General features: G+C 40.9%; 2 protein-coding genes across 2 annotated transcripts in view; both read left to right on the plus strand.

Moving 5' to 3' along the window:
- Window positions 1–6,581: 6,581 nt before the first annotated feature.
- On the plus strand, window positions 6,582–18,227 carry SH2D1B (SH2 domain containing 1B). The gene is made up of 4 exons (XM_013950068.2): window positions 6,582–6,873; window positions 9,743–9,806; window positions 12,369–12,537; window positions 17,732–18,227. Exons 1-4 carry the CDS (start codon window positions 6,740–6,742, stop codon window positions 17,767–17,769), a joined length of 405 nt encoding a protein of 134 aa, XP_013805522.1. The 5' UTR covers window positions 6,582–6,739; the 3' UTR covers window positions 17,770–18,227.
- Window positions 18,228–20,120: 1,893 nt separating this feature from the next.
- The window catches only part of CIP2A (cellular inhibitor of PP2A), a 31,376-nt gene continuing 25,635 nt past the window's right edge, over window positions 20,121–25,861 (plus strand). Inside the window, exons 1-5 of the mRNA XM_067300720.1 lie at window positions 20,121–20,310; window positions 22,017–22,164; window positions 23,586–23,698; window positions 25,060–25,154; window positions 25,730–25,826. Of these exons, the coding sequence (XP_067156821.1) occupies window positions 20,209–20,310; window positions 22,017–22,164; window positions 23,586–23,698; window positions 25,060–25,154; window positions 25,730–25,826 (555 nt within the window). The 5' untranslated portion in view covers window positions 20,121–20,208. The remainder of the gene's footprint in view (window positions 20,311–22,016; window positions 22,165–23,585; window positions 23,699–25,059; window positions 25,155–25,729; window positions 25,827–25,861) is intronic.

Here is a 25,861-nt window from a genome sequence, read left to right on the forward strand (position 1 = left end):
TAGCTAACTATTTTGCTCTCCCAGTCAAAAGACTTGCTCAGTTATAGGCATCAAATTTAGAGATGTAGTAGCTAAATACACATGTGGTCAGAGAAAAGCAAAGAGAACAAATTCAGGGTTAGAAAGCATGACTTGCAAGGATGGGCTGAAGGAAGTGATGGTATTTAGTTAAGAAAAGAGAAGACTGACTGGAGGATATAAGTGTTTTTAAATGTAAGAGATTGCTAGGGAGGGATAATTTGGTTGTTTTTTTCCATATGGAGCTGAGAGTAGGCCAAGAGGCACTCTCGCAGGAAAAATAACTTAGCTTTTTCCCCTTTGTCTAACATCTAAAAGGCTGGTTAATCACTGTGGGAGGCTGCCTAGGGACTCTGAAATCTCTTTCAGTGGATGATGGAAAAACCCCTAGTCCTATTTTGAAGCAGAGTGAAATGACTTTAAGAGCAGATTCGCAACAGCCACAGATTGGTTTGATGTAGCTAAAATTTGACTGACAATGCCCACAGCCTCAGCTGGGCATGACTGCCTCAATTGCTCAAGCCCCATTACAGGCACTGAGGAACCCAGCTGGCTGTGCCTCTCTCGCACCTTTCCCTGCCCTCTGACAAGACAGTCCATACAGCGGATTGCCATATTCACAACTCAGCATAGTACTGTTTTGGGACATCACTGCCATTATCTTCCTGGGCCATTTGTCACAAATTGCACAGAGCTTGGAACAGTTCTCAGTCTTTTGCCTCTGCAACAAAAAGCTCCTAATGTCACAAACAGTCCTCAGCATGAATTAGAGTAGCTTCAAACTATATCACTGTAAGCACAGCCAATTTGAGAACTAGCTGTAGGCAAGAAATGAGAACAAGCTCCCCCACTGCGATTTTTGCTGGCCAGGAATCCAACGACTTCCTAGAAAGGACTCCTCCGCCCTGAGCAGAAGCCCAGGCTCTAGTCTGGATGCACAGAAGTTATTACGCCAAGCAGTATCCTGAATTTGCTGAGAAAGACTCTGCTCCTGTCATGCAGGTAACACCCCTTTCAGTTTTCTCCTATTCAAACGAGACCCTCTCAGACAGTCTAGAAAATTTTGTTAGTGAACAGGGGTGAGGAAACCCAAGTGTTGCTCTCTTTGTGTGTTTCCCTGGCCCATAAACTGAAATATGCACAGATTTCATTACAGTTAATATCTTCAGCTCTTATTGCTGACCACTCCTCAGACTCAGCTGGGGTGGTAGCCTGGTTACGCAGGGTTGTGTAAGCCAGAAATACTCGTTAAATTTGTTAAGCCAGAAGTACTTGTTAGGAAAATACTTGGCCTGAGTTTACAGCTAAATTTGGCCCAGGGAGATATGCTGTTACAGGACCCCTGCACGCACTGTAAAGATTCAGTGTTGTGTGGTGGCTGACAAGAACATCTCCCTCTGGCTTCAGCTTCCATCAGCGTGTATCCTAGGCTGTAGCCTGAAAGTCCTGTCTTGTCTTTGCCTGAGCCTTGCATTTTTGTCCTGGACTAGCCCACCAGTGCCAGAGCAAAGCATATATATATGTATACGTGCAAGATACAATGCAGAGTATCTACATCTGGTCAGTGAAGCATGTTTGTGGTTTAGGCAGTGATAGATCAGATGGTGTGTATATAACCTCTCTTTCTCCATCCCAGACTTTTCTGTTGTACGTTTCTATGATTTTTCCTTCTAAGCCAGCCTCCTAATCTCAGATCTGCTTGAATTCTACGGATGAGTATCATAATGTAAAAGGATCATACTGGAAACCTCAAAAGGAACAGAAAATATATGAATAAGCTCAACCTCAGCACAACACTTCCTTCTCCATCTAATTACGCTTCCTAATAGCAAAGATTTTTGAAACAATGTTCTTAGATTAACCAGAGCAAAGCTTTAATCTTGCCATGTCAAACACATCATTGCCCCTGCCTCCAACCAAAAGAAGTACATCAGAAATGGGACCATGCTCCCGAACAAATTGAGTGTATTGCACAAAGTAGACCACCTGACTAGTGGCAAAGGAAATTCCTTCCCTTCCTAACAGGAACCTACTGTGATGATTGCAAAATCTGAGTTGTCTTTAAAGTTTAACAAAGCTGATTATGCAACTGCATGCCACTAAGAAAATCTTGTGGTCCCAGATTCTGACTCTGTGCTGTGCTTAAATGGAATTTCTTTTTCTCCTGGAAATCAAAACTGAAGTGTTTCTAAAAAGGACAGCAGAAAATGCTCATTTCTGTGGTGGGGAATAGCTAAATAGGTGCATAAATATAGTGAGAAACGCAAACCATCCTCAGAAGAGAGAGCTGTTGTGTTCATTGTACTTCCTCTTGAAAAGAAGTTTGTGGTTTCACCTTCAATTTTCTGCATGCAGGGCAGAAACTAATTCTCTAACAAGCAGGTTTAGGAGTCGGCTTCCTTAGACACTATGGGATTAATTCATCACCATCTAGTGCCACTTCAGGTGCCGTAGGTATTCTGACTGCTCTCTAGCTGCCACTCCAGAAGGGCACAGGTGTCCCCATGTAAGTCCAGTGTCATATCTGCCAGCGCTGTGTGGCTATCTATCTCAGATGTCCTAGGATGTCTACAATGGCAGCAGGAACTCTTTTAGGCACACAAATCCCACTCACAGAATTTTAGAGATGATTTGGTTCAGGTGGCTTCAGGCTTGGAAACCAAGAAGACTGAGCAGAATATCATCAATATAAGCATCCACAGTTGAATACCAAGCTCAAAATTTGTCATTTTCATCTGTGTAAGTACCGTTGCTCTGATACTGTGCGATATCGGTACTGTATTGAATGCTTCCCAGATCTTGAAATAAGCAAGGAGATTACATGTATCAGTGATCATGGCTGATTGCTACTATCTTTCACTACATTCAGTTATTTATTACCAAGTCTACTAATCATTGGTGTTCATTCCAGTGCCTTTTATTTATACTAATGCCTTCTCTCAGTTTTGACTGGTTTGCTGTCCTTATTTCATTCTTCTTAAAAGCTTTCTCTATTCAGAGTACTGAACTATTTTACTACAGGCTAACTCCTTTCTCCCTCTAACCTGAGTCTTCCCTCTTCAAATGTTTCTTCTTAATATTCTCAAACTCCTGTCCACTTATTCCCTTCTATTTTTAGTCCTACAAACACTATAGAAATGAAAATGAAAATACTTTTCATTAAGTTCCTGATAACCCTTAGCCATTATACTACTACACTATTAGCCCTTCCCTCCACTGAAGTGCCCAACTGCTGTTCCAAAATTTCTCATCCTGCTGTGCCTCTTGAAATCATTGCAAGGTCTCTCTGATAAATTCATTCTCATCAAAGTCCCTTGATTTAACCTCTCCTTTATATTCCAATTCTACTTCAGCATCTTTTCACTTTTTTTGAGGTCCATTGCTTCTCCCCTTTCAATGGTTTTTCAGGATCCTTCCCATTGCTGTTTCATTCCCTGCATTTCTGTCCCTCCCACCCCCCACCAGGTTTTTGCTGCTGCTGCTGCTGCTCCCCACAGAATCAGCTTTCCACACGTTCTCTTCCTATTGCACTTCCTGCCACTGGTGAGTTTCCTCCACCCAAATCCTCCTCTCCACTTCCCCTTGTCAAATGTCCTCTGCTTGGGTCTTGGTGTAGTCCCAAATCTCATCATATCTTTCCTGAAGCTACTTCAAAGCTTCTGAGCAGCACAGACAAAACTGAAATGTGCTGACTTAAGGATTGGCTGCCAATATTGCATCTGCCATGGGAAGGAAAAGGCAAGGGCAGAGCACGGATGAACTTACTGCTCCTAATATTGCTGAGGAGGAAGGTGGTCAGGCTGTAGATGGTGGCTGCTGCTGAAAGGAACCCCCAACCCTCATTTCTCTTGAAGTACTTTCTCATGGGTTTCTTGTCATCAGAGGAGCACTCTACTAAATAGTCAGGAGATGATACTTGGCTGCCATTTCCATTTGCATAAATTTGAGATTTAAGCCTGCAAGATCTACTGAATTTGCTTCTATTTTGTTTCTGTTCCCAGCTAATGGGGTCTTCAGAGAAAACTGTGAAGAACATGTAGTCATTACATTCCTGAAAGAGAAGTTTGCTGCTGTTTTCTATATGCTTTCCTTTCAATTTGGAGGAGAGAGAGCTTGCCTGAAGCAGGGCAGCATTAAGCAGCTGCTGCTGTTCCGTCTCAGAGCTGGGCTTCTGGCTGAGTCACTCACCTTAAACTGCCTCACAGAAACTTTTTATTTATAAGAGGTATAGACAAAAGCCCCAAACAGTTTTTATCATCTGTAGGAAAATACAGCTGTATTTGAACATGAAGAATCTTTACCACATGCTGTTAAGAACACTTGCAAGGTGAGGAGGGATCATTTTCTCCCCACTCTTGCTATCCCTTTGGAGGTGGGGAGTTGTTTTATTGGTAATCTATGAATACTGCTGGTAATTTATGGTAATCTGTTATTACTACAGTGCAAATCAGCTTTCGCTTCCCTTCAGACCTGCCATTTCTAGGAGTTTCTCTTTTAGATGAATCTTTTTTCTAGCTCCCGAAGTTCTTTGTCACAAAGCCATATCTATTTGCTTTATACCTGATTTATCTAAGATGTCATCTGAATACGCTGTTAGTATGATACAAGATTAACTTGCAATTAAAAGCACATATGTTAATATATGATTTTTGTGTGTAGGAAGTTGTCAGGGTAAGATACATGCAAGTTACAGCTAGATGTGCAACCTAAATATAGCCATCCTTGCTGGCTAGTGTTATGCTGCTGCTTTTAATTTAGTGATTATTTACATGCTTTCTTCCACAGGATGTTTTTCCCACTCTGTGGCCAGGATGCCAGTGGTCACAGTGTCTCACACTTCATTTCTGTACTATAATTCTTGTGTAGTTATACACCTTTGCTGAACTCTGTTTAAAGAGAGAATTGCAAAGTCTTTTTTGGAACTTTCTATAGTTTCATCACTAGACTGTTCAGGACATTGCAAACATTCATTTTATTTTTCTAAAATTCATCTCTTAATTCTAAACAAAAAATATAGAGTTCCTGTAAACCATTTCCTCCTCCCCTATACAACCTTAATTTGTTCATGTAGCACAGTCCAGGCTGTAGCTTAAGTGAGGCAGATTTCATATGGAAAAATAATACAGTCATATAATTGACTTTCTTGACCATCGCAGCAGATCCTTTATTATATTGCATTTTCACAAAGGGAGGAGAATTAAGATTTTACTGGCAGCATGCTACAACTCTGGCATTCCCTAACTGCTGAGTACTTGCCATTGCAGGTTTAGTGGAGCTTTTCCTAAATGGGGAAGGATTTGTGAAAAAGAAGGCAAAAGATACCCAAATATAATCTTTTGGCATTTCCTTGGCTTCTGTGTGGATCATCAGCAAGACTGGTTCCTGGAGTGGCACCACATCAGCCCAGTGTCCCTGGAACTAATGGGGTAAGCAGCAACAGTGGTGCCAGATGTCACCATCTGGGTGAACTGAATTTGCAGGGGGTCATTGGCCTTGGGCCGGGGGATGTCACTGGCACTGTTTGGCAACAGGGAAATCATGAAACTTCATGACAACTTTGTAGTTCAGGGAGATTTGGTTCTAGGTATCAGAGCTGGGAGGTTAAGGTGCAAACAGCAGGTTTTGAAATCAGGAAGACCCATGCCAATGCTCATGATGCTGGTCTTCGTTTTGGCCTCAGAAGTGAGCTGTACTGCAGCGGTCCCAAATCCATCCCCCCTCTTTTGAGGACTCTGTCTCTCCTGCCATCTCTGCCCCTGTCTTTTTCCTCCGGAACCCTAACCCCAATCACTCTGCTCTATCAGTGCTTGTTTTCTTTTCAATTTCACCATCCGATTCACAGCTTACCCCACATCTTTAGATCCTCCCTCAGTTTCCTTCCCTTCACAAACACTGCCCAGCCCAGTTCTTATCTCCTGCTTCCCTATGTCTGCATGCTCCTCTTCTGATCCTCCACTTCCAACAGGGAAAGTTTTAAATGGCTGGGAGAGCATCTCCCTTGAAGGGAGTTGGACAGCATTTCCTCCATCAGGGAGCAACAGTTTTACACATGGTTGTATCTGGCCTTCTTGAACTGACAGTATTTTCCCAGGGGTGGCAAAAGGCACTATCTGATCCCCTTCTCCTTCCTGCTACATTTTCACATCATGGCACAGAGACAACAGACTTCTTGATAAAATAACTGTACTTTAAAAATAAAGGGGGGGGGAGAATGCCCTGTTTTGAAAAATCTCATTCTCAAATATTGCTGACTAACTTTTGCTGAAACTTGAAAAATAAGTAAATCTATCCTCCCCCTCCCTACCCCCATAAAAAACCCTGTGTTAGAAGGTGAACCTGACAAGAAAAGGAATGAAACAAGTGGCATTTTTTTCAAATTAATGATCAAGATCCCTATGTGTAAGACTTTGAGCAACTTTAAATGTCAACGCTGTTGTTACAATGTGAAAAAAGACTCTTCCTTTCTGATGTGGACTCTGACCAGTGGAGGCAACCATTTCCCCTTTCCTTCCTTATCTGCATTCACAAGCTTTTAGTACAGACTGTTAGCTGACTGTCTTACAGAAAGGTCAGTAATAACAACATAGATGAACTCATGTATGTACTTAGCACCTCCACCTTCAATTATCTCTAGATACCTGCATTTGGAGTAAGTCTTCTAATGCCAGGCTTCTGACCTGGAATTGGTTTGAAAGACAAGAGACTTTGGTTTAATTTGTCCATGGAGTTCCCATTTTTTCATGGAAAGATAACAAGAAGAACTTGTGAAGAACTGCTGACCAAGAAAGGAAAGAATGGTAGCTATTTAATACGAGAGAGTGAAAGCATAGCAGGAGCCTTGTGTCTGTGTGTTTTGTAAGTACTCTAATATTAAACTTTTTAATAAGTTTTAAAATAGATGCAAAGACAAGATTTCAACTTTCCTACCATTGACAGTTCTTCCCCAGTATTAAAAGATTCAAAATATGTGTGCATGTGTTTTCCATCAATGCTGGTTGCCTTAGGCTTTCTTTATAGTTTGTAGTGGAGGATGGTGTTTGCAAAAGACAATTTATAAAACAGAGGATGGATGAATCGTTCTCTGCTGATGCTGGTGTCTCTCCGCAGACAATAAAGGGAGCCCAGAGAAAATAGCTTAGCCTGACAAAATACGGTGATAAGAACCTCACTCAAAGCTGACAGTTATTGCATCCATAATAATGAGTAAGTAGCATTTTAGCGCTATTTAGGCACTAAAAACACCTCGTGGTAAGATATGAAACAGTTCCTTCTCCATGTGCTTTATGACTGTTTAATGAAAGGTTGGCCTTGTGCTTGTATGGAAGTTTATCTGTAGCAAGAAGATAAATTGAGACAGAAAGCTATAACGTCCTGTCCAAATTCATTTGACAAGTCTGTGAACAAGCCGAGCATAGAAAATTACTACTTATAATCCTTAATTTTAATCACTGAGGTTAAAATTTTGTTTTTCTTGTCCTATAGGGAATAGCACTTTTACTTTCCTTCCAAGATGCCTGTTTTACACTTTTCATATATAATAGATCTGTTCCTAATGTGTTCAAAGTTTATAAAACAGTAAGTCTGTTCTGAGTCATTTTTTGTCTGACCACATGATGTTTCACACTCTTCTTGAGGGTGCTTGTGTTTGAGCTTGACATGAAAGTTTTTTAACACTCACGTCTAATTAGTTCAAAAATATCAGGAAATGTTCTGTATCAATAATCAAAACATCATGGCTTTTGGTGCAAATCAGAAGAGAAGGGAGAAAAAGGGAGGGAGAAATGCTGTGCTATGGGTTTGTGGACAGAAGAAAGGAGAACTACGGTATGAGAGGGAAATAGAGCGAAAAGGAGAGAAGTAGCAAGTGGGGACAAACAGACCCTGTGGGGCATGGAGAAGAAAGGAAAATATTTGTCCCTGACATGGGAGGAAGGCTACTGGCCTCTTATGAAATAGTGGTTGATGAGGAATTGAAGGGATACTTAGGTGTGTGTAATGAGTTTGAACTACTTAAACAACAGAGGGCACATCCGCACAGTATGTTGTGAGCAGATGCAAGGCTGCTCTGGCTACACTCTGTGCTAACATAAAGCTTAAGCTTGGTGCCGCACTATGGCAGGTGCTTGCTTGCTTGCTTGCTTGCTTGTTTGCTTGCTTTTTTTCATTCTTGCTTGCTTATTTGCTTTTTTTTTGGCAAAGCAGAACGGCCATGTGGTAGCTTGCAGACGTGTTTATCTGTCTACAATGTTCTGGGCAGACATACGGAAAAGCATACGACTTCCAGTTTGACTCCTGCTAGCCTCTGTGGGTTTTCAGTGTTATGAGGAGGCAGTGTATTTGACTTTAGCTTGTGCATTAACAAATGTTTTAGTTAAACTGTAGAGATAGAAGCAATGGTATAACAATTTTTGAAGTAGAGGTACATGTTAGCACTGTTTACAGCGTGAAAAGACGGTCTGATGGTTACCAGAACCCAATTTGGAGTCTGAGGGTGGGCTAAGCTGTGACTCCCCTTTCTTCACCACTGATGGAGATTCTGCAGTTTGATGATACATGTGTCACCCCTTTGCCTGCAGTTTATTCCCATGCTGAGATTTTCACAAAGTGGTTTCCAGTGTAGTGAAGCAACTCTGCTGATGGTGAGCAAGGACTTAAGCATCCTACGGGAGCAAGAACTCTCTTCTGTCTTTTACACGACACCTCACAGTGGAGTCCTAGACTCTTCCTTTGTGTTTTCTTACTATCTCAGAACAAGTAATACAAATTCTCAGTGACATCCAGCCCTCTTCTAGGTGTATAAACCTGAAGCATTTTCATTGCTCTGCCTTACCAGGACTATTTTATTGCAGCTGTAGTAGTACAGAATGTAGCACAGGAGACGCACCTAAGAAACTGGAGAAATGCTCAGGCAGTTAGCTGATGTGGAGGTCCATAAGCTAGCTGAATATGGTTGACCAGCATCTGCGCTAAGCAAAGTGCAATGGCTGCAGACTGAACACAGCACTCTTAGCTATGTCTACCATACCTGTCCTAACTCTTCAGGGCAAAAAAAGAGAGCCGTGCATTTGGGCCAAAGTTAAACAGGTCTGAACAGTGGTGTACAGAGGATTAGATCTGAGGTAGGTATGATAAAGGAATATTTGGGTTTCTGAGGCTTAAGGAAAAAACACATATAATTAATTTTAGCAAATAGTCAAATAAACATATGACTAATAGAATCTGAAGTATTTTGAAGGCTCTAATACATGAATAAAATGGAAAAATGAAGGCACACTCAAAGTTCAAAATGACCTTATTTCATGGCAGTCTTGAAAAACAATTATAAAATGTCTTTTGGTACAGTTTGTATGCTCTTAGTGGAAAATATCTGTTTGGATACATTTAAAGAGCTGGTGAGTGTTCATTTTTGTTAAATTAGGCTGTAAAGTTGACATTGACTTTGCTTTGTAAGTGTCCCACTGAGTAATTAAATTTCCAGGTATTTTCTAACATAGCTATTTTTACAAGTGAAGTTCTGGTATGTAATTGATGGTATTTAGCATTAGGCATTCCTTGAGATTTGTTTCTTCAGCTTCAGTCTTTCACTGTATTGCAGTTTGCTGTAAAAACCAACCAAACAAACAAGAATCAAACCTTACTGTCAGGTACAGCTGTAACAGTCTATGGTAGCTGCAGTAGTCTGAGAGCCGATAAAAAGCATAATGTATGAAACTGTTTTTCACAGCTTTCAAGAACTCATCTACACTTATCGTATCTTCAGGGAACACCAAGGGTATTTTAGAATACAGGTAAGTAACTCTCATTTCATCTATAAAGATCGTGCTAAAAAACATTTTCCTGGTTAAAAATAAATAAATATACATGAACACATTACCATAGAAAATATTTCCAAGTTTGATTTTTACCCTACTCAATTCTTGACTATTTAATGTCATACTTATTGTTGCATACGAGCTCAGAAGTAACTATTATCTCTGCATAAATCCCTTATAACCTTATTTGTTGACCAAGTATTTTCTGGTTTGACCATTTCTTTTTGATACCACTGAAAACAGCTATCCCTTTCATTACCTGCTCCTTTATCTAATTGGCTTTTTTTGGGGGGGAAAGCTCTGCCACTGCACCCAACATCTTGTAGGGGCTTCTGAATATTGGAATGATCTTTTTGATTAAAACATCTATCTATAGATCTGTGTGATTCTGAGGCAACTGAAGTGACAACCCCAAATAATGCTGCTCGTTGCTGGAATAAGCATCAGAGTAGACTCCATCAGTCAAATCCCTACACAAACAAAGCTTTAATCTAGAGGCAAGGTGAGAGGATACTTCAAAATGCTGGATCACTCCTTTGCTTGTAGTAGGATAGCCAACAGGACTGTCAACAATTAAGTAGCATTTAAGTGGAATGAGGCCACCAAACTCACTTCATAAACAAGACACCAAGCTGTCATACAGTGGTAACTCTTGTTTATTAATGCTTTGGACTGAACATGAAAAGCATCATTTTCCATGAATAATTGAATGATTTATTGACAAAAAATAACCTATTTTGGATTATAGACACTCTTCTGGATTTTGCTGCTGTGCCTTTCAGCAGCTAATAACTCAAACACTTTCAGTTTTTTCATAAACCAGTTATCCTTACAGGGTTCTGCCAAGAATATGAGAGAAAGCTCTGTTCTTCAAGATTTTAAAGCCAGATTGTTTTGGCTTACCAAAATAATATCTTGAAATAATATATTGATGGGGTAGGGGGCATTGTTTGTTTTTTCAGGGCAGACACAGCCATGAACTTTCTAGAGGCTGCGGCATCCAGTCTATGCAGAGCCGAATGGAAGATAAAGGATGCATAAAAACAACGACAACAGAAATTTCTTGTGCCAGATAGCAAATGAAGTGAAACCAAATCCCTGTTCACTTTTAATGACTAGTATTGGAAGTAGGACCCTCACTGCAATACGAGCTGATTAATGTGCTTATTGTCCGTCACTGTCCTAAAGTATCAGTGTTGCGAGAACCTCTGTACAGATTACTCAAGATATGCCCTGTGGAGGCAGTTTAGTGTGGCTCTGTAAAACCACGTTAAAAAGCAGTTTTGTAAAACCTTTGGTTTCCTCTTGTCTCATAGTTGTTTGAAATCAGTATTTTAAGTGGGAATTAAATGTATTATCTCCAAACTCATGTTCTAAAATGGGAAGGAAGCTTGTAATGTTTTCACCCTTTTAAACTCTGCTGTAATGGACTGCTTCAGTGCATATCTGAGTCAATAGTTTAAGCTGATGTACTACTTAAAATATTTGCAACCATAAGGAAGAAATAGTCACAAGACTGATAACACATACCATACTGCCTAGAACTGGCGGTGGTGGATGGGTATCCGGTATCCTCTGCAGGAAAAAAAAAATAGCTTGAATTGCATGGAACAGTTTGGGGAAAGACAGTTTGAGGGACTCAGACCTAGGCTTGCAAAAGAAACTTTGGTCAGCTCATTGATATCAGATAGAGATATGATTCCTAACAACTTTGTATTGTTTAAGGCTCCAGAATACATATCGAACCTATTTTAATTACCCTCATCAACATTTGAGTATTTTAAGGAAGGAGTCTTTTTTTTTTTTTTTTTTTTTTTTGTCCTGGACTGCATCTGTGTTCAGGTGGTTTACCAGGACAGCAACATCAGAAAACCTTTCTGTGGCACAGACCAAGTCTTGAAGGACAGATGCAGGAAATGAGACATTTACCTGGGCATCATGAGTTCCCTGGCTTCTGGAAAGACAGCAAGTGGTTCTGTTCTTTTGCAACTTAAGAGAAAAACAAGTTTGTCTTGTGATGAAGGGTGAAATTCTCCAAGACATGGACTGCAGTTGACCAAAATCTCTCTCTGATGTTTGAACTGATAAATAAAAAGAATTGTGCTTTAAGTAGGTGGTTAGTCCTAGATCCCTGGTCAGGGATTCCTGAAGGGAGGAACCGAGAGCATCTGAGATGCAGCCAGGCCTGCAAAGCAATAAGGGGTTGGTTACAGACAGTGGTTAGAGGACTGAAGGAGGTAAAATTTGTTCCTGCTAGAGTGTGAAGCTTGTGATCCCAATGAAGGCAGGGAGCATTAAACAGCTTCCTCCTGGCTGCAGTGCACTTGGACTGGGATGGTGAGGGAGGTTACACTTAGTGCCATAACCACACCACCAAATGGGTGTCCCTACTGTTTTAAGAGTAGTACAACATTCCATCAACAAATCTGCTTAGAAAACAGTCCCTTGGTAAATGATAAGCTATGTACAGTTCCTCTCACTTAGGAGACCTCCTGTGAAATACAACTGCAAACAAACTTTCTTCTTCCATCCTCACAGACTTCTGAAGGTGTTCCAGAGAGGACCTTCAGAACTTTAAAGGATTTAATATACACCTACGAAAAGCCAAACCAAGGACTAGTAACAAACCTTCGCTACCCAGTCAAGAAACGGAAGCCCCCACAAAGAAGCTCGAGGTTCAAGTCAGCCACAGATGATGTTTATGATGGTGAGAAATATAGTTTGGTCTCTGTCTTTTTTTTAGAGGTCTGTGGTGAACAGTTATAAATCCTCTGAGCACAGCTTTCATGGACAAAAGTTCAACATCCTTTCTTCTCTCTTCCTTCAGCTTCCTCTTTTATCAGTCCTCACAGGTTCTATATTGATTCATATGTCAGAGTAGGAGAATAGTTGTAAACTGAGCCTTTCTGAGACTGCTAATAAAGCTTACAGCTAGTGTCATGGTACTAAAGCTCCTGGAACAGGTGCCAGCACCGCAGAAAGCTGGTACATGGAAACTGATTGAAAACAATGTTACTTGGTAAAAAGAGAGACAGGGAAAAGAGAGGTTCAGCCAAACTTGCATAGGGGAAAGAGTTAAATACAGGCATAGCTCGGAGATATTGTGGGTTCAGTTCCAGACCATCGCAATAAAGCAAATATCGCAATAAAGCAAGTTGCACGAATTTTTTGGTTTCCCAGTGCATATAAAAGTTATGTTTACACTATACTGTAGTCTATTAAGTGTGCAATGCTATTATGTCTAAAAAAACAATGTACGTACCTTAATTAAAAAATACTTTATTGCTAAAAAATGCTAACCATCATCTGAGCCTTCAGCGAGTCATAATCTTTTTGCTGATGGAGGGTCTTGCCTCAATGTTGATGGCTGCTGACTGATCAGGGTGGTGGTTGCTGAAGGTTGGGGTGGCTGTGGCAATTTCTTAAAAAAAGACAGCAATGAAGTTTGCTGCATCGATTGACTCTTCCTTTGACAAAGGATTTCTCTGTAGCATGTGATGCTGTTTGATAGCATTTTACCCACAAGAGAGCTTCTTTCAAAATTGGAGTCAGTCCTCTCAAACCCTGCTGCCGCTTTATCAACTAAGTTTATGTACTATTCTAAATCCTTTGTTGTCATTTCAGCAATGTTCACAGCGTGTTCTTCACCAGCAGTAGATTCCATTTCAAGAAACCACTTTCTTTGCTCATCCATAAGAAGCAGCTCCTCATGAGTTACAGTTTTATCATGAGATTGCAGCAATTCAGTCACATCTTCGGGCTCCGCTTCTAATTCTAGTTTTCTCTTGCTGTCAGTTCTAGTTCTCTTGCTATCAGCCTGTCCTTTGAAGCCAGGCATTGACTTCTCCTCTCCAGCTACGAAAGTCCTAGATGGCATCTGCTTCCAATAGAAGGCTGTTTCATCTACATTGAAAATCTGTTGTTTAGTGTAGCCACCTTCATCAGTTCTCTTAGCTAGATCTTCTGGATAACTTGCTGCAGCTTCTACATCAGCACTTACTGCCTCACCTGGCACTTTGATGTTCTGGAGACAGCTTCTTTCCTTAAACCTCATGAACCAACCTCTGCTAGCTTCAACCTTTTCTTCTGCAGCTTCCTCACCTCTCTCAGCCTTCACAGAATTGAGGAGAGTTAGGGCCTTGCTCTGAATGAGGCTTTGGCTTAAGGGACTGTTGTGTCTGGTTTGATCTTCTGTCCAGACCACTAAAACTTTCTCCATATCAGTAGTAAGGCTATTTTGCTTTCTTATCATTTGTGTGTTCACTGGAGTAGCACTTTGAATTTCCTTCAAGGACTTTTCCTTTGCATTCACAACTTGGCTAACGGTTTGGCGCAAGAGGCCAAGCTTTCGGCCTGTCTCGGCTTGCGACGTGCCTTCCTTGCTAAGCTTCATCATGTCTAGCTTTTGATTTAAAGTGAGAGACGTGTGACTCTTCCTTTCACTTGAACACTTAGAGGCCATTGTAGGGTTATTAATTGGCCTAATTTCAATATTGTTGTGTCTCAGGGAATAGGGAGGCCCGAGGAGAGGGAGAGAGACGGGGGAATGGCCATCTGACTGCTCGGTGGAGCAGTCAGCACACACACAACATTTATCAATTAAATTCGCCATCTTATATGGGTGCGGGTCGTGGCACCCCAAAACAATTACAATAGTAACAGCAAAGGTCACTGATCACAGATCACCATAACAGATATAATAATAATGAAAAAGTTTGAAATATTGCAAGAATTACCAAAACGTGACACAGAGACACGAAGTGAGCACGTGCTGTTGGAAAAATGGCGCCGATAGACTTGCTCGACACAGGGTTGCCACAAACCTTCAATTTGTCAAAGACGCAATAACTGCGAAGCACAATAAAGCAAAGCTCAGTAAAATGAGGTGTGCCTGTAATCTGCAATCCTTGCTCTTATTCAGATTCCTAGTGGTGGTTCCTTTCTTTGGTGCTGTTAGCATGCGCTGGCTTTGAACATCACAAGAGTGAATACCAGAATCACATAGCATCTTGATTATTTTCTTTTTTTCCCCTCTTTCATCAGAAGTCAATGCAAAGGTATACAGTAACCAGAAATCTATCAGCTATCTCTACTGATAGTTTGGGAAGGAAAGCACTTTTGCTGGTACAACCTGCCCTCTGTTTGAAGAAATAATGATTTGACATATAAAGATTTTTATTAAAAAAGCTCATCCCTACTGCAGCCAATTAAAATTTTCCAGCTGAACAAAGACTCTGCCAGAAAATACTATTATGTTGCTACCTGATTGTTCTATAGAAATACAGCAATTTCAATTAAATATTCTCTTGAAAGAAGAAGAGAAAAAGAGTATTTCAATAAAGGTGGAACATTTTGCACGTTCTTATTTCTCAGTTCAAAATGACCTTGTTCCAGACTGATTCTGTTGTACAAAGTGAGGTCAAAATCATAATAAAGCATTTCAATCTTACTGATGTACAACCTGAATCCAGGCTAATATTTCTGAAAGTTTTATTTTATGGTAAATTTCAATATTGACAATAATGTCACTGAGAACCAAAAATTGTATTCACAACCTTTCCTGTGGAGGAAAAAAAAGGCTCGTTTTTGCTTAGATTTAGTTTGCATGTACTATTTTTCATTTGTTCATGGGAAACCACTCATTCCCAGCTCACAGGCAACATATCCTCATCCACTAGAAATTAACAAGTTAAAATTGAAAGAGATACAGAAGGCAAAGCATGATGCTGCCTGTATCTCACTCCTTCATGAGTATTGATGGTCCTAGGCTAGAGAAGGCTGAAGACCAGTTTTATCCGATGTGGTTCCTCAAAGGTATCAGGCCCCTGTACTTCAGTGAGGCTTGAGGCTGTCCATTACCTTTACTGCCCCCATTGAAAGATATTTTGATACCAAAATCTAACTTACTTATCTTTGGAATGCTAGGAGAGAAAAAATGCCTGCCAACTTATTGTGGTTTATTGTGATTTGTGTTAAAACATCAGTAGTCTTCTAAGTTAATATGCTGAAAATAAGGGGCATATAGTGCTCAGGAAGACAACTTTGGAACTAGACTAATGGTGATCATATGCTAACTTCTGTTCAAAAGTCCCAGTTATAAAATTAGGATACAATGTTCTTACGTGACAGAAATATTATTCAAATAGATATGTTAAAGATGGAGGTTTTCACGGAGTGGTATACCATCATTTATAGTCAGGTCACCTTTACGTCCTCAGTTTGGGAAGAATGAGTAGAGATACTAGTGGTAACTTGCCAGCATCTCTGCCACAAAAAAGCCACTGAATGTTGTTCAGCTGCAGTATTCATCAGGTCACAAGCTGCAAAAGAACCTTCAACTATCCTCTTCTGGGGCCTCTGTCTGAAAGAGTAAGTGTACCTACCAGCCAAAGTGACAGCACGCATGAGGAAAGGAAATTCTTTCATTAAGTACAGTTATTATGAAAGAGAACATTCTTGGGGTATCTAATCTTCTGTGTGATTTATATCTTGACACTAATGCTAGATAAAATGAGCTCGTCTGTGCCAGCCTCCTTGTGCTACAGTCATATCTCCTGTCTTACTTTCTTTGTACCCAGCAACAGTGCAACAGCTCTGGTGCCTCCTGTGTCAAGAAGACTTATGATAGGAAAGACTGAGCTCTCCACAGCCCTTCATGCACTAAGTTGTGTCTTTAGGAGCCAATGCAATGACAACCTTGCTGGGAGAAACAGTACCAAAGATATTTCTTTATTCTCTCCAACATTACTTTATCACTTCTGTCACTAAGGCAGATATGCCGCGTTTGCTCTAAAAAGGTTTTATGCTACCTTGTCATTGCTGTTCAAGGGAGATGGAAAATATTGCAGCAGCGATAGATACAATTTTAGGAAAAATCAGCTGTAAAACACATTTCATTGTCTGGTCCTGCAGCATCAACTTTTCCAGGAGATGCACAGCATCCTGGCCTGGAATCACAGGGGGGAAAACAAAACTTTCCCTTAACCATCAAAATGTTTGTTGTTGTCATAAAAACAGGGGCTCTTAAAAATAATCAAAATAGTTTTGAATTGTTGCTATTCAATTTTAATTTAAATTTCACTGTACAGCAGTCCAAACTTCCCCCTCAGACTGCTTTGTTACATATTCACAGGGAGAGCTCAGGTTAATGTCATGACGGACATCTCCCTAAAATGCAGGCTTCCTAAAGCAAGCACTGTATCATTTTCCTGGCCTGGTCCCTTGTGTTGCACCAGCAGCTGGCATGGTGGCATGTACAGGATTGAGTGTTTCAGTGTGATCGGTGGAACAGCTCACAGGACTGGGGTCATGGTGCTCATCATTAGCCAATTTTGACCATTGTTTTCTAGCCCAGGAAGAGCTTGTCTGAGGGTGGCTACTTGAAGAGACAGTAGGTTTCCACAGTGGGAGACAGAGTCCTAAGCATTCAATTTCTCCCTTTCCTTGAGCTCTCAAAAAATAATAAATCTGAAAAGATCTAAGAGAGAAAGAGGGTTTTTCAGGCTCTCCTCCCCTAGTTGACTTTCCTATTGGAAATATTTAGAAAAGAAAAGATGTGTTATGCTATAGTCTCAGCAATCTGAGCTGTTGATATCATTTACTGACTACAGATGATTTACATTTGACTTTCTCATGAAGAATGGTTCTTACGTGGCTACAGCTTTTTAAATGCTGAGCTTGCTGGTTCAGGAAAGACAATGCAGACTTCTCCTCCATATGGGAAGTGGTCTGGAGGAGCCAGTCTATAGGACATTGGACCTAAATGTTGGCCTGCCATAGCAGAGAGAATACTGAGAAACCAGATTGAATTAATATGTGCCTAGCAACATGCCATCCTGTTTACAGTGGTCTTACAGAGGAATGATTTGCAATAAGAGCCTTTTATATTGATTTCTTTACAGAAATTGAAGAGGACGATTATGTTGAAGTCCTACCCTGAATGATCCGCAACCTGAGGATTTGGGAAGCTGCCCTTTGAGATTGTGCCACAACACAACAGATCAATTGGAGACAGTTATCATCAGCTGGACATTCTCAGGTGTGGATCTATACTTCTGGAGTTAACTCCTTTTGGAGCCTATCAGAGCAACTGTCTTTTGCTCCAGCAGACCCAATACAAGCTATTATTTTTTTTTCGGCATTAAGAAGAATTATTTTTTCTAACAGACACATGCATATGCGTATGTGTGTGTGTTTTGTTTTTTTTAGTCAGCAAATTGTCCAGTATGTCTCCTGCTAAAATGAACAACCTGTTAGAAAATAGCAATATAAGTATGATAAATGAATGTGCATAAAGCAGCAGTTTATGGCAGAACTGATGTATGTTGATAAAAATGATATACATGATGATAAAAGTTCTGTTGAAATTATACAATGCTTAAAAAATTCCAAACTCTATTCTTTTGTGCATGATTCATGTTGCCTCATTGCTGGTAAGCAGATAACCATTTCAGCTATAGATATGCCAAGGAATACTAGTATTATCCTGCAGTTCGAAATAATCTAAATTAGAACAAAAAGGTAAATAAATCCATGCTGTACAGAGTTAATAACATGAAAATGGCTTAAACTACTTTTAATTAATAGCTCTAGTATGTTACTAGAGGAGTGCAAGCTTTACATGTGTGTGGTTATTAACACATCCTTTTGAATACTTAATGTATACATGAGACTATTTACTACATTCATTTGCCGCTGCCATTAGCTCTGTATTGTAATGTGCATAATTTTTATTATTTTATTGTAAGAATTTGCTTTGATCTAACCCCTCATTTTAAATATTTAGTACAGACTTTTGTACTGAAGGTGACATGCAACTAGCAGCCAAAGCCAGAACTATAACATATGCCCTGATTCTCCCTGTTATTAGTACCAATTCCTTCTCAGTTTGTGATCTTAAGGAAGACAGTTAAATTTGCCAAGTGTTTGTTTAGTATCTTTCATAAGTTGTTTATGTATTCCATAGGGGTAAAACTAGTTATATTTCTTTTTTGTTATATATCTTTTTCACCAGTATTTGTTGCAGGACTTTTAGATGTTACACTGCTTTGGACTTCACTGTGAACTTACAGTGCTAACAGTTTCTGATGTCAGGCTTAACTGGTGCTTGTAGCATGAAGGAGATGAAAACTAAGTATATTAATTAACCCAGACATTACCAAAATTACTAATATATGTGTCCAAAATTTATGAATTGAAAAGAAAGTAGTTACCCATGAAAAATGGTACTATTGGAGGAAAAAATCTTACTTTGTAGAAACATAATGCATTGATGCATCTCTCTACCAGCAGAATTCAGCAGCCTGCCTGACACTTGGTCATCACATGTACCAGATTGAGCATCTGCTGTGTTGACATATCCAAACTACGCTCGCTTGGCTGTTAACAGTCTACATCATTGCATAGTTTTTCTGTAATAAGAGTCACAGCTGTCATGCATGTGATTAGTCACACTGATGTTCAACCTGATGAAAAGGCCAGGTGACCACAGAGGGTCTCGGGCTGCACCTCATGAGCCCTACTGTGTGATTCCCGATGGCTGAACTGACTTTTGCTCACAGCTGACAGGGACCACACACCAGGCAGCGCTGCTCTGTAATTGATAATCACAATGGTGCCCACGCTGAGCTGCGGGCAGTAGCGTGTGGGACTCAGATTCAGAGTGCCGTATTGCAATTCAAGAGCAAGTCCAGCCCACACTCTTGTCACTGGCCGGACCTTAGCTCCGACACGCAAAGCACACTGGAAGACAAATGACGCACACACCTTTCGAAGGCTGGAGTACTTAGAACAGGCAGCAGGGACCTGGAGTGGAAGTAGACTAACTTATTCAGCTGTACTTTATAGGAACGTATGTGTTCTGTTAACAATATAATGGGGGGGAGGAGGTGTCAATATACACGTTCCTAACTTATTCACAGACTTAGTACATTAGAAAAAAAAACTGTGCACGAAGTTTCCAAAAAAAGCACACGCTGAAGCTTCAGACGTCAGCCGATACTTTCCGACCTCCCACCTGCGCGGGACGAGAGCCGAGACAGGACACGCCACCGGACATCTGCGGCCTCTGCCTGTCCCCCCCTCCCCTAACCCCGCCCCAGGCGGTGCCCAACAGCCGCCCGCGCCCCCGCCGCAGCCGCTCCGCGCGTAGGCATGTCCCGCTGTTACGTCACAAAAGCGGCGCCTTCTCCCCGCCCCTTCCATCACCCGTAAGGCAAGATGGCGGAGGCGGTGTCCTTCCCGCCATGCCCCGCGCGGCGGGCGAGGTAGGCGGGCGCTCCCCTCAGTGGATCCTGCCCGCAAAATGGCGGCACCGGCGGGAAATACGAGCGGGGACTGAGGGGAGGCCGCGCTGCGCCGCCGGGAGAGCCCGGCCACTATGGACGCCTCGGGCTGCATGAAGTCCCTACTCCTGGCCGCCGCGCAGTACCGGGCCTCCAAGACGCCGCCCAACGCGGCGCTCCTGCAGCGCAGTCTGGAGGTGAGAACGGCACCGCTCCTGGCGCGGCGGGGAGCGGGTGGCCGTGATGCCCCCTCGAGCTTGAGGGCTCGAGTGGCTCTTGGCACCTCCTCGGGTCCGCCCTCGGCTGGCTCCCCTCCGCCATGAGCGGCCGCAGCGGGGTCTCGGCCGGCCCGCGCCGCCGCTGCCTGCAACGGCCGCCGGCGTCGGTTGGCGCGTACCGGGCTGGCCGCGGCCTCTCCCGCAGAGTGCCCGCCCTCCATGGCCGAGGCCGTCGGAAAGAAGAAACATTTAAATGTTTAACAATATCCGCGTGTTACTACCTTATTCTTTATTATAACAATTTATGCTGTATGTGTAGGTCTACGGATGCATTCTCTATACCAATATGCACATATGCTATGCATATAGCATAACTTATGAGTTTCTCTTTTTATTGTTATTTTTACGTACCCCTGAAATTCTGACCCGCAGATGTCATTTGCTTTCACAACTTGAAAAATGTCGTTTGAATGACAAACTGATCTTGTATCTAGAGTTTGCCTGTTTCATGCAATGTATATTCAAAGATGCTTGCAGCTAAGAAGGTAGTTGTGTTGTCTTTCCTGACTGCCTCATGCTTAAATACAGCTGTCTCAGTAAGTATGCCTAATATGATGAAAAATAGAGACATCGGCTGAAGATCTATCACCAAATCTGCAGGGTACCTTTCTCAAATATAGTTGGTTTGTTTGTTTGTTTGTTTTAATGTTAATATGGCAATTAGTATTCAGTTTAGCTGAGTTTTGGCTAATTACTGTGAAGATGTATACCGGAGATATGCATAAACAACATTATGTTGCTCTATTATGCCTGTGCAACTTATGTCTACCTGTATTGCTGCGCGGATGTGTCATTTTTGGCGTCTTCTTATATGCCTTCCATGAATTCAAGATGTTCAAGTTTTCTGGCTTACAGTATAGAGTATTCACAAAGCAGCATTACCTGTTGCTGCTTATCTTTATGCAAAATAATACCTTTGTATTCCAGTCCTTTTCTTTGTAGAACGGTCTGTAGGATTGATTGAAGGTGGCTAATCATTAAATGTTTGTATTGAGCAATATGTTTAATTACTCCTTCAGAATAGATAAACCCTATCTGTTATCTGTCCTAAAATATATGTGGGAAGAGTAAGCCTCTGGTATTAATTCACTTTAATGTGTGAAGAAATGCAAAGTGTTGTTCTGCTACAGCTATTAGTTTGAAAAGAATGCTGTTAAAATAGCTGTTACAAAGCAAGTAATCAAGCAAACAAACAAAAGAAGCTCCCCTCTGTTATAAAAGACCACATCATAAACTAGGCCTTTTCCAAGACTAAAGGGGACGTGTGCACAGGAATGAAGAGTGCGCGTGTGTGGTGTTGTGTGGGTTTTTTTTTGGGGGGGGGGGGGGGTGTTTTTGTTTGTTTGTTTAGAAACAAATCTGAGCTAGAGACAGCAGCAAATGTGAACATGAGTGTCCTATTAGAATGGCACTTACATTCTCTGTCAAATATGGGAAAAGATTTTTAATTCTAATACAACTCCATGCTTTGACTTTTGTGCTAAATACCTTGTTGCAGATAAGTAACTGTTTGAATACCCGGGGGGGGGGGGGAAGGGAAGGGAAGTGTGTGTCTGTGTGTGCGTGTGTATGTGTATATGTATGAATGGCTTTTTTTTTTTTTCTCCCCCTCCCTTTCTTTCCAGGTTATCTCTGGGCTGAAGCTTACGAGATTATTTGCCTCAAACCAGATTCTACCAAGTGAATGTCTTATTTGCCTAGTAGAACTCCTTGAGGATGCTAATACAAACCCTTCTCTAACCTTGTCTGTGGTTACTTTGCTATCACAGCTAGGTAAGTTTTGTATCTAACTTTTTAGCCTGGGTCTGAGAAAGGAAAGACAAGACAGGTGCTGGGTCTGTGGTGTGTAATCAACTTCCTATAAAAAGCATAAGCAGTGAAAGATTAACTGTTTTTCGTCTTAACGGTGTTGAGTGACTGAGGCACTACTGTACATACAAGGCTAGATGAGATGTTAAATCACCATTAGAAACATATTTGGAGTTTTTCCTGTGGAAAAAACAATGATTGTGCTTGCCAGAATTTGCTTCTTTGCTAGCAGCCTGAGGAATCATTTTCTTGGGGGTTCCTTGGTGGGGGGGTTCCTTGGTGGGTGGTTTTTGTTTTTTGTTTTGCCTTGTTTTTTGTGTTTTTTCTCAAGCCTGAAAATACTACCATTTTTATGAAGTGAAGAAATCTGCCTAGGGGATGCAGAGGGAGGGAGAAACCATGATACATCAATTGTCATAGCCTCAGTTCAGTTCTCCAGTTGAGGGCCTTGTTAGGTGGCAGTTCAGAGTCTCCAGTGCCCTTGGCCCATGTGCTTCAAGTTTCTGGATTAGGGAATAGGCTCTAGTGCCTCTCATTTGTTTCTCTGGATGTTTGGGATTTTTTTCTTTTTTTTTTTTTTCCCCTTCTGTTTCATGGAAGTGGGACTTCATTGTCTAGGGAACTCTGTGCCTACCATAACACACACATAGGCTACATATATAGTGAAAGATTCACTATTTGCTTCACTCTGTCTGGAGTTTCCTATCATGTGTGAGTGGTTTGGGGGGATCCGAGTCCTTTAGGATGGCCTGTTGTTTCTGCTCTGCTTCTTGTTTCTTAGCCTCTTTTGAGCTTCCTTTGAGTTTCTCCAAATGGCTAGTCTGAAAAGAGATTTGTTGCTGTTTCAACCTTGCCCCCATCTGTCAGGCTGGGAAAATTTTAAGATTCGGTTCTCCTCCAACTGATCTATTGCTTACTTTTTGTCATCCTTGTTTGCTCCTCCTTTTCCTGGACTGCCTAAGCAGAATTTGGCTTTTCATGTTTCGCTGTATTGCTAGGTAACTATCAAGATACCAGTCTTAGTCTACTTTCCCACCTGAGCATGAAGCAAGGAAACTAAAATCATTGGTGTTAAAGTTTAAGCGTGCGGGACTCAAGATCTCAAATAGACCTAAAACTTTATTGGTAAGCAGGGGGGCAGTTTCCTCATTGTCCATGCATCTTAAGGGAAAGTATTGGTGTTTCACTTGCATGTAAGTTAAGAAGTGAGATAGATGCAAATGTACAGGAGCTGTGATTTTTATTTGTAATTACTTGTGAAATATATACCAAAAAACTTGTCCAAGGCCTTGACTCTCCTGGCTTCTGCTTAAATCACTAACTAATATAACTGTTACTTTTGCTATTACATAGGTTTTTTTATTAATAATACTTTTAAATTCTAGCTTTAGACAATGAGACTAGAGAAGCTCTTCAGGATACCTACAATCTGACCAGTGTGCTGGTAGGCGTGGTTCATCGAAGTTCTACCAACCTTAGTGATCCAGTCCTATTACAGGTAACTGGAACTTGTGCTTAATACTTTGTTATTGTTGCACAGCAAATACTATACGGTACGCATACAATAACTTTTTAAAGGTGCTACCTGAAATAATGTGTTGAGGGAAACCTGATCAAAGCTACATATCTTCTTTGCTGTCTGAGGCTAGTATGATAGGATTTTAACACCACGTGGAGTTCGGTGTTTGTTCTTTATTTATTCTTGCTTGTACTTCTCAAGTGCTTTAATTCACAAAAACAACTGCTTTTTGAAACTACAATTGTCTACTTCAAGAAATTGCTGCCTGAGAGCTTGGAAGCTTATTTTCCAATTTTTCTGAAGTAAACTTAGTTATTTTTCCTAGTGTTGTCCATAGCAAAAAAATCTGGAGGTTGTTTCTCTAGTCAGTACATTGACAGGTGGTTGCTGAAATTCAATGAGAACTGGCAGCCACAGCTTCCCCTTCACTCATTTAACTTTTGCTGGGCCTGTATGCCTCTTTCCCTCTGCTTAGGGATATCTGACAGTGAATGCAAGGAAAGGGCTGTGCTTCAGGAAGCTCTCTCTCAGGAGCCAAGTGCACACATTATTGATTCTTCAGTCAAAACACAATGTCTTGGAATCAGACTTCAGACTTTCATATGTCCTTTCTGTGCATTCATCGGTTCTAGCAAAAATTCCTGTGTTTTTAAGTATGTGCAGGCTTTCTTACACCTGGCTCTGAGCTTTCAACAGGTACTTGTTGACTACCATTTGTTAATTACCTCTGATCACATCTCTTCTCTGGGGAGGGAAAGCAGCAGATGAATTTGCTAGCAGTTCTGTTACCCTTGATCTGTGGAAAATTAATTAAGGATCCAGTAAAGAACGCTTTTCTTGTGTTCTAGATGTCTACCAAAGCACTAGGAGTACCAGAGTACTTAAGGATTCAGGTGACTTGCCCTGTCAGTGGGAGAGATATTGTAGATAAGCTTTCTGCAAGAGATTGCAAAGTGTTTTGGGGGTTTTGGCGAAGCTTCTAGGTGTTTCAATAGGACAAAACCCCTTTCTCACTGATCGAATGGAGAACTTGCTGACCAAGCAATGGAGAGAATTGGATGGACAAAAAAAGTAACTTATCTGTAAAAATAAAACCTTATTAAAAGCACAAACAGATTAATAAGTACATGCAGATCAACATAGTAGGAAAGTACTCAGTGTGCTTGCAGCAGCTTGTGTAATTGTAATGTTAATGTTGCAGAGTGTGAAAATGAGTTTAGTTGCAGTGTCTTGCTACTTATTTTTTGGTTCCAGCTGTAGGAAAATACCTTTTGTACTTGAAACATTCTTCAATGAGATGCTATAAGAAAGATGTATGTGAATAACTTTTATTTCCTCAGAGTATTCAGCTGCTGCAGAGGCTAACCTACAATGTTCAAGTTTTTCATGCTGGTGCCAACATTGATGAATTAATTTCATTTCTAATGCATCATGTGTAAGTATATACTCCGTTGTCTTTGTTTATGGGAAATATCTAGCTAAGTTTCTAAATTTTCCCAAGATCTTTAGCTTGTTGTACTAATCCGGTCTCTAGAATGAATTGTGACATATTTGCTCTGAAGTTACCAGAGATTTTTCTTTAAAAACACTGTTACAGATTGTCAAATGGAATAAGTATGGGACTTTCAGAGGCTGAGTTTGAATTGGCATCTTAGGCCCTGCCCCCTCCCCCAATCCAAAAATGGGGCCTAACAAAGACAAAATCCAGGAGAAAATTCCTGCTTGCCATTAGGAACAGAATTATGATATTATGAATTCTGTGCAAATCTCTTGTGAGAGGTCTGATGACTATTAAAAGTGCTTGCAGGAAAATCAGGACCTTATTTTTACTGTTATGCTCAATTAAAAGCTGCCCGCATTATGGGGACTGCAAATCTAAATTTTACTTTGCTTGGAGGAATGGTGTCTTACTCGAAACCACACATTTGTTATAATTAAATTCTGGATGTTTTAATATGAACAGATTTGTTTAAACTTTTAAACTTGTAGACTTTTTTTTTTTTTTGGAAGTCAATCCACTGAAGATGAGTTAACAATACCGTGTTTAGGACTCTTGGCAAACCTCTGTCGTCACAACTTATCCATTCAAACTCAAATAAAGTCTTTGGTAAGAACTTTTTTTTTTTTTGTGGCATGATTCTC

The sequence above is a fragment of the Apteryx mantelli genome, chromosome 1 (assembly GCF_036417845.1).
Source record: "Apteryx mantelli isolate bAptMan1 chromosome 1, bAptMan1.hap1, whole genome shotgun sequence".
NCBI classification, from domain to species: Eukaryota; Metazoa; Chordata; class Aves; order Apterygiformes; family Apterygidae; genus Apteryx; species Apteryx mantelli.

What these genes read in the sequence shown, in the direction of transcription:
- SH2D1B (XM_013950068.2), top strand. Translation starts at nt 6,740, where the DNA reads ATGGAGTTCCCATTTTTTCATGGAAAGATAACAAGAAGAACTTGTGAA. An exon ending in AAGGGTATTTTAGAATACAG is followed by an intron (nt 9,807 to 12,368) that starts GTAAGTAACTCT and finishes CCATCCTCACAG; the next exon opens with ACTTCTGAAGGTGTTCCAGA. An exon ending in CACAGATGATGTTTATGATG is followed by an intron (nt 12,538 to 17,731) that starts GTGAGAAATATA and finishes ATTTCTTTACAG; the next exon opens with AAATTGAAGAGGACGATTAT.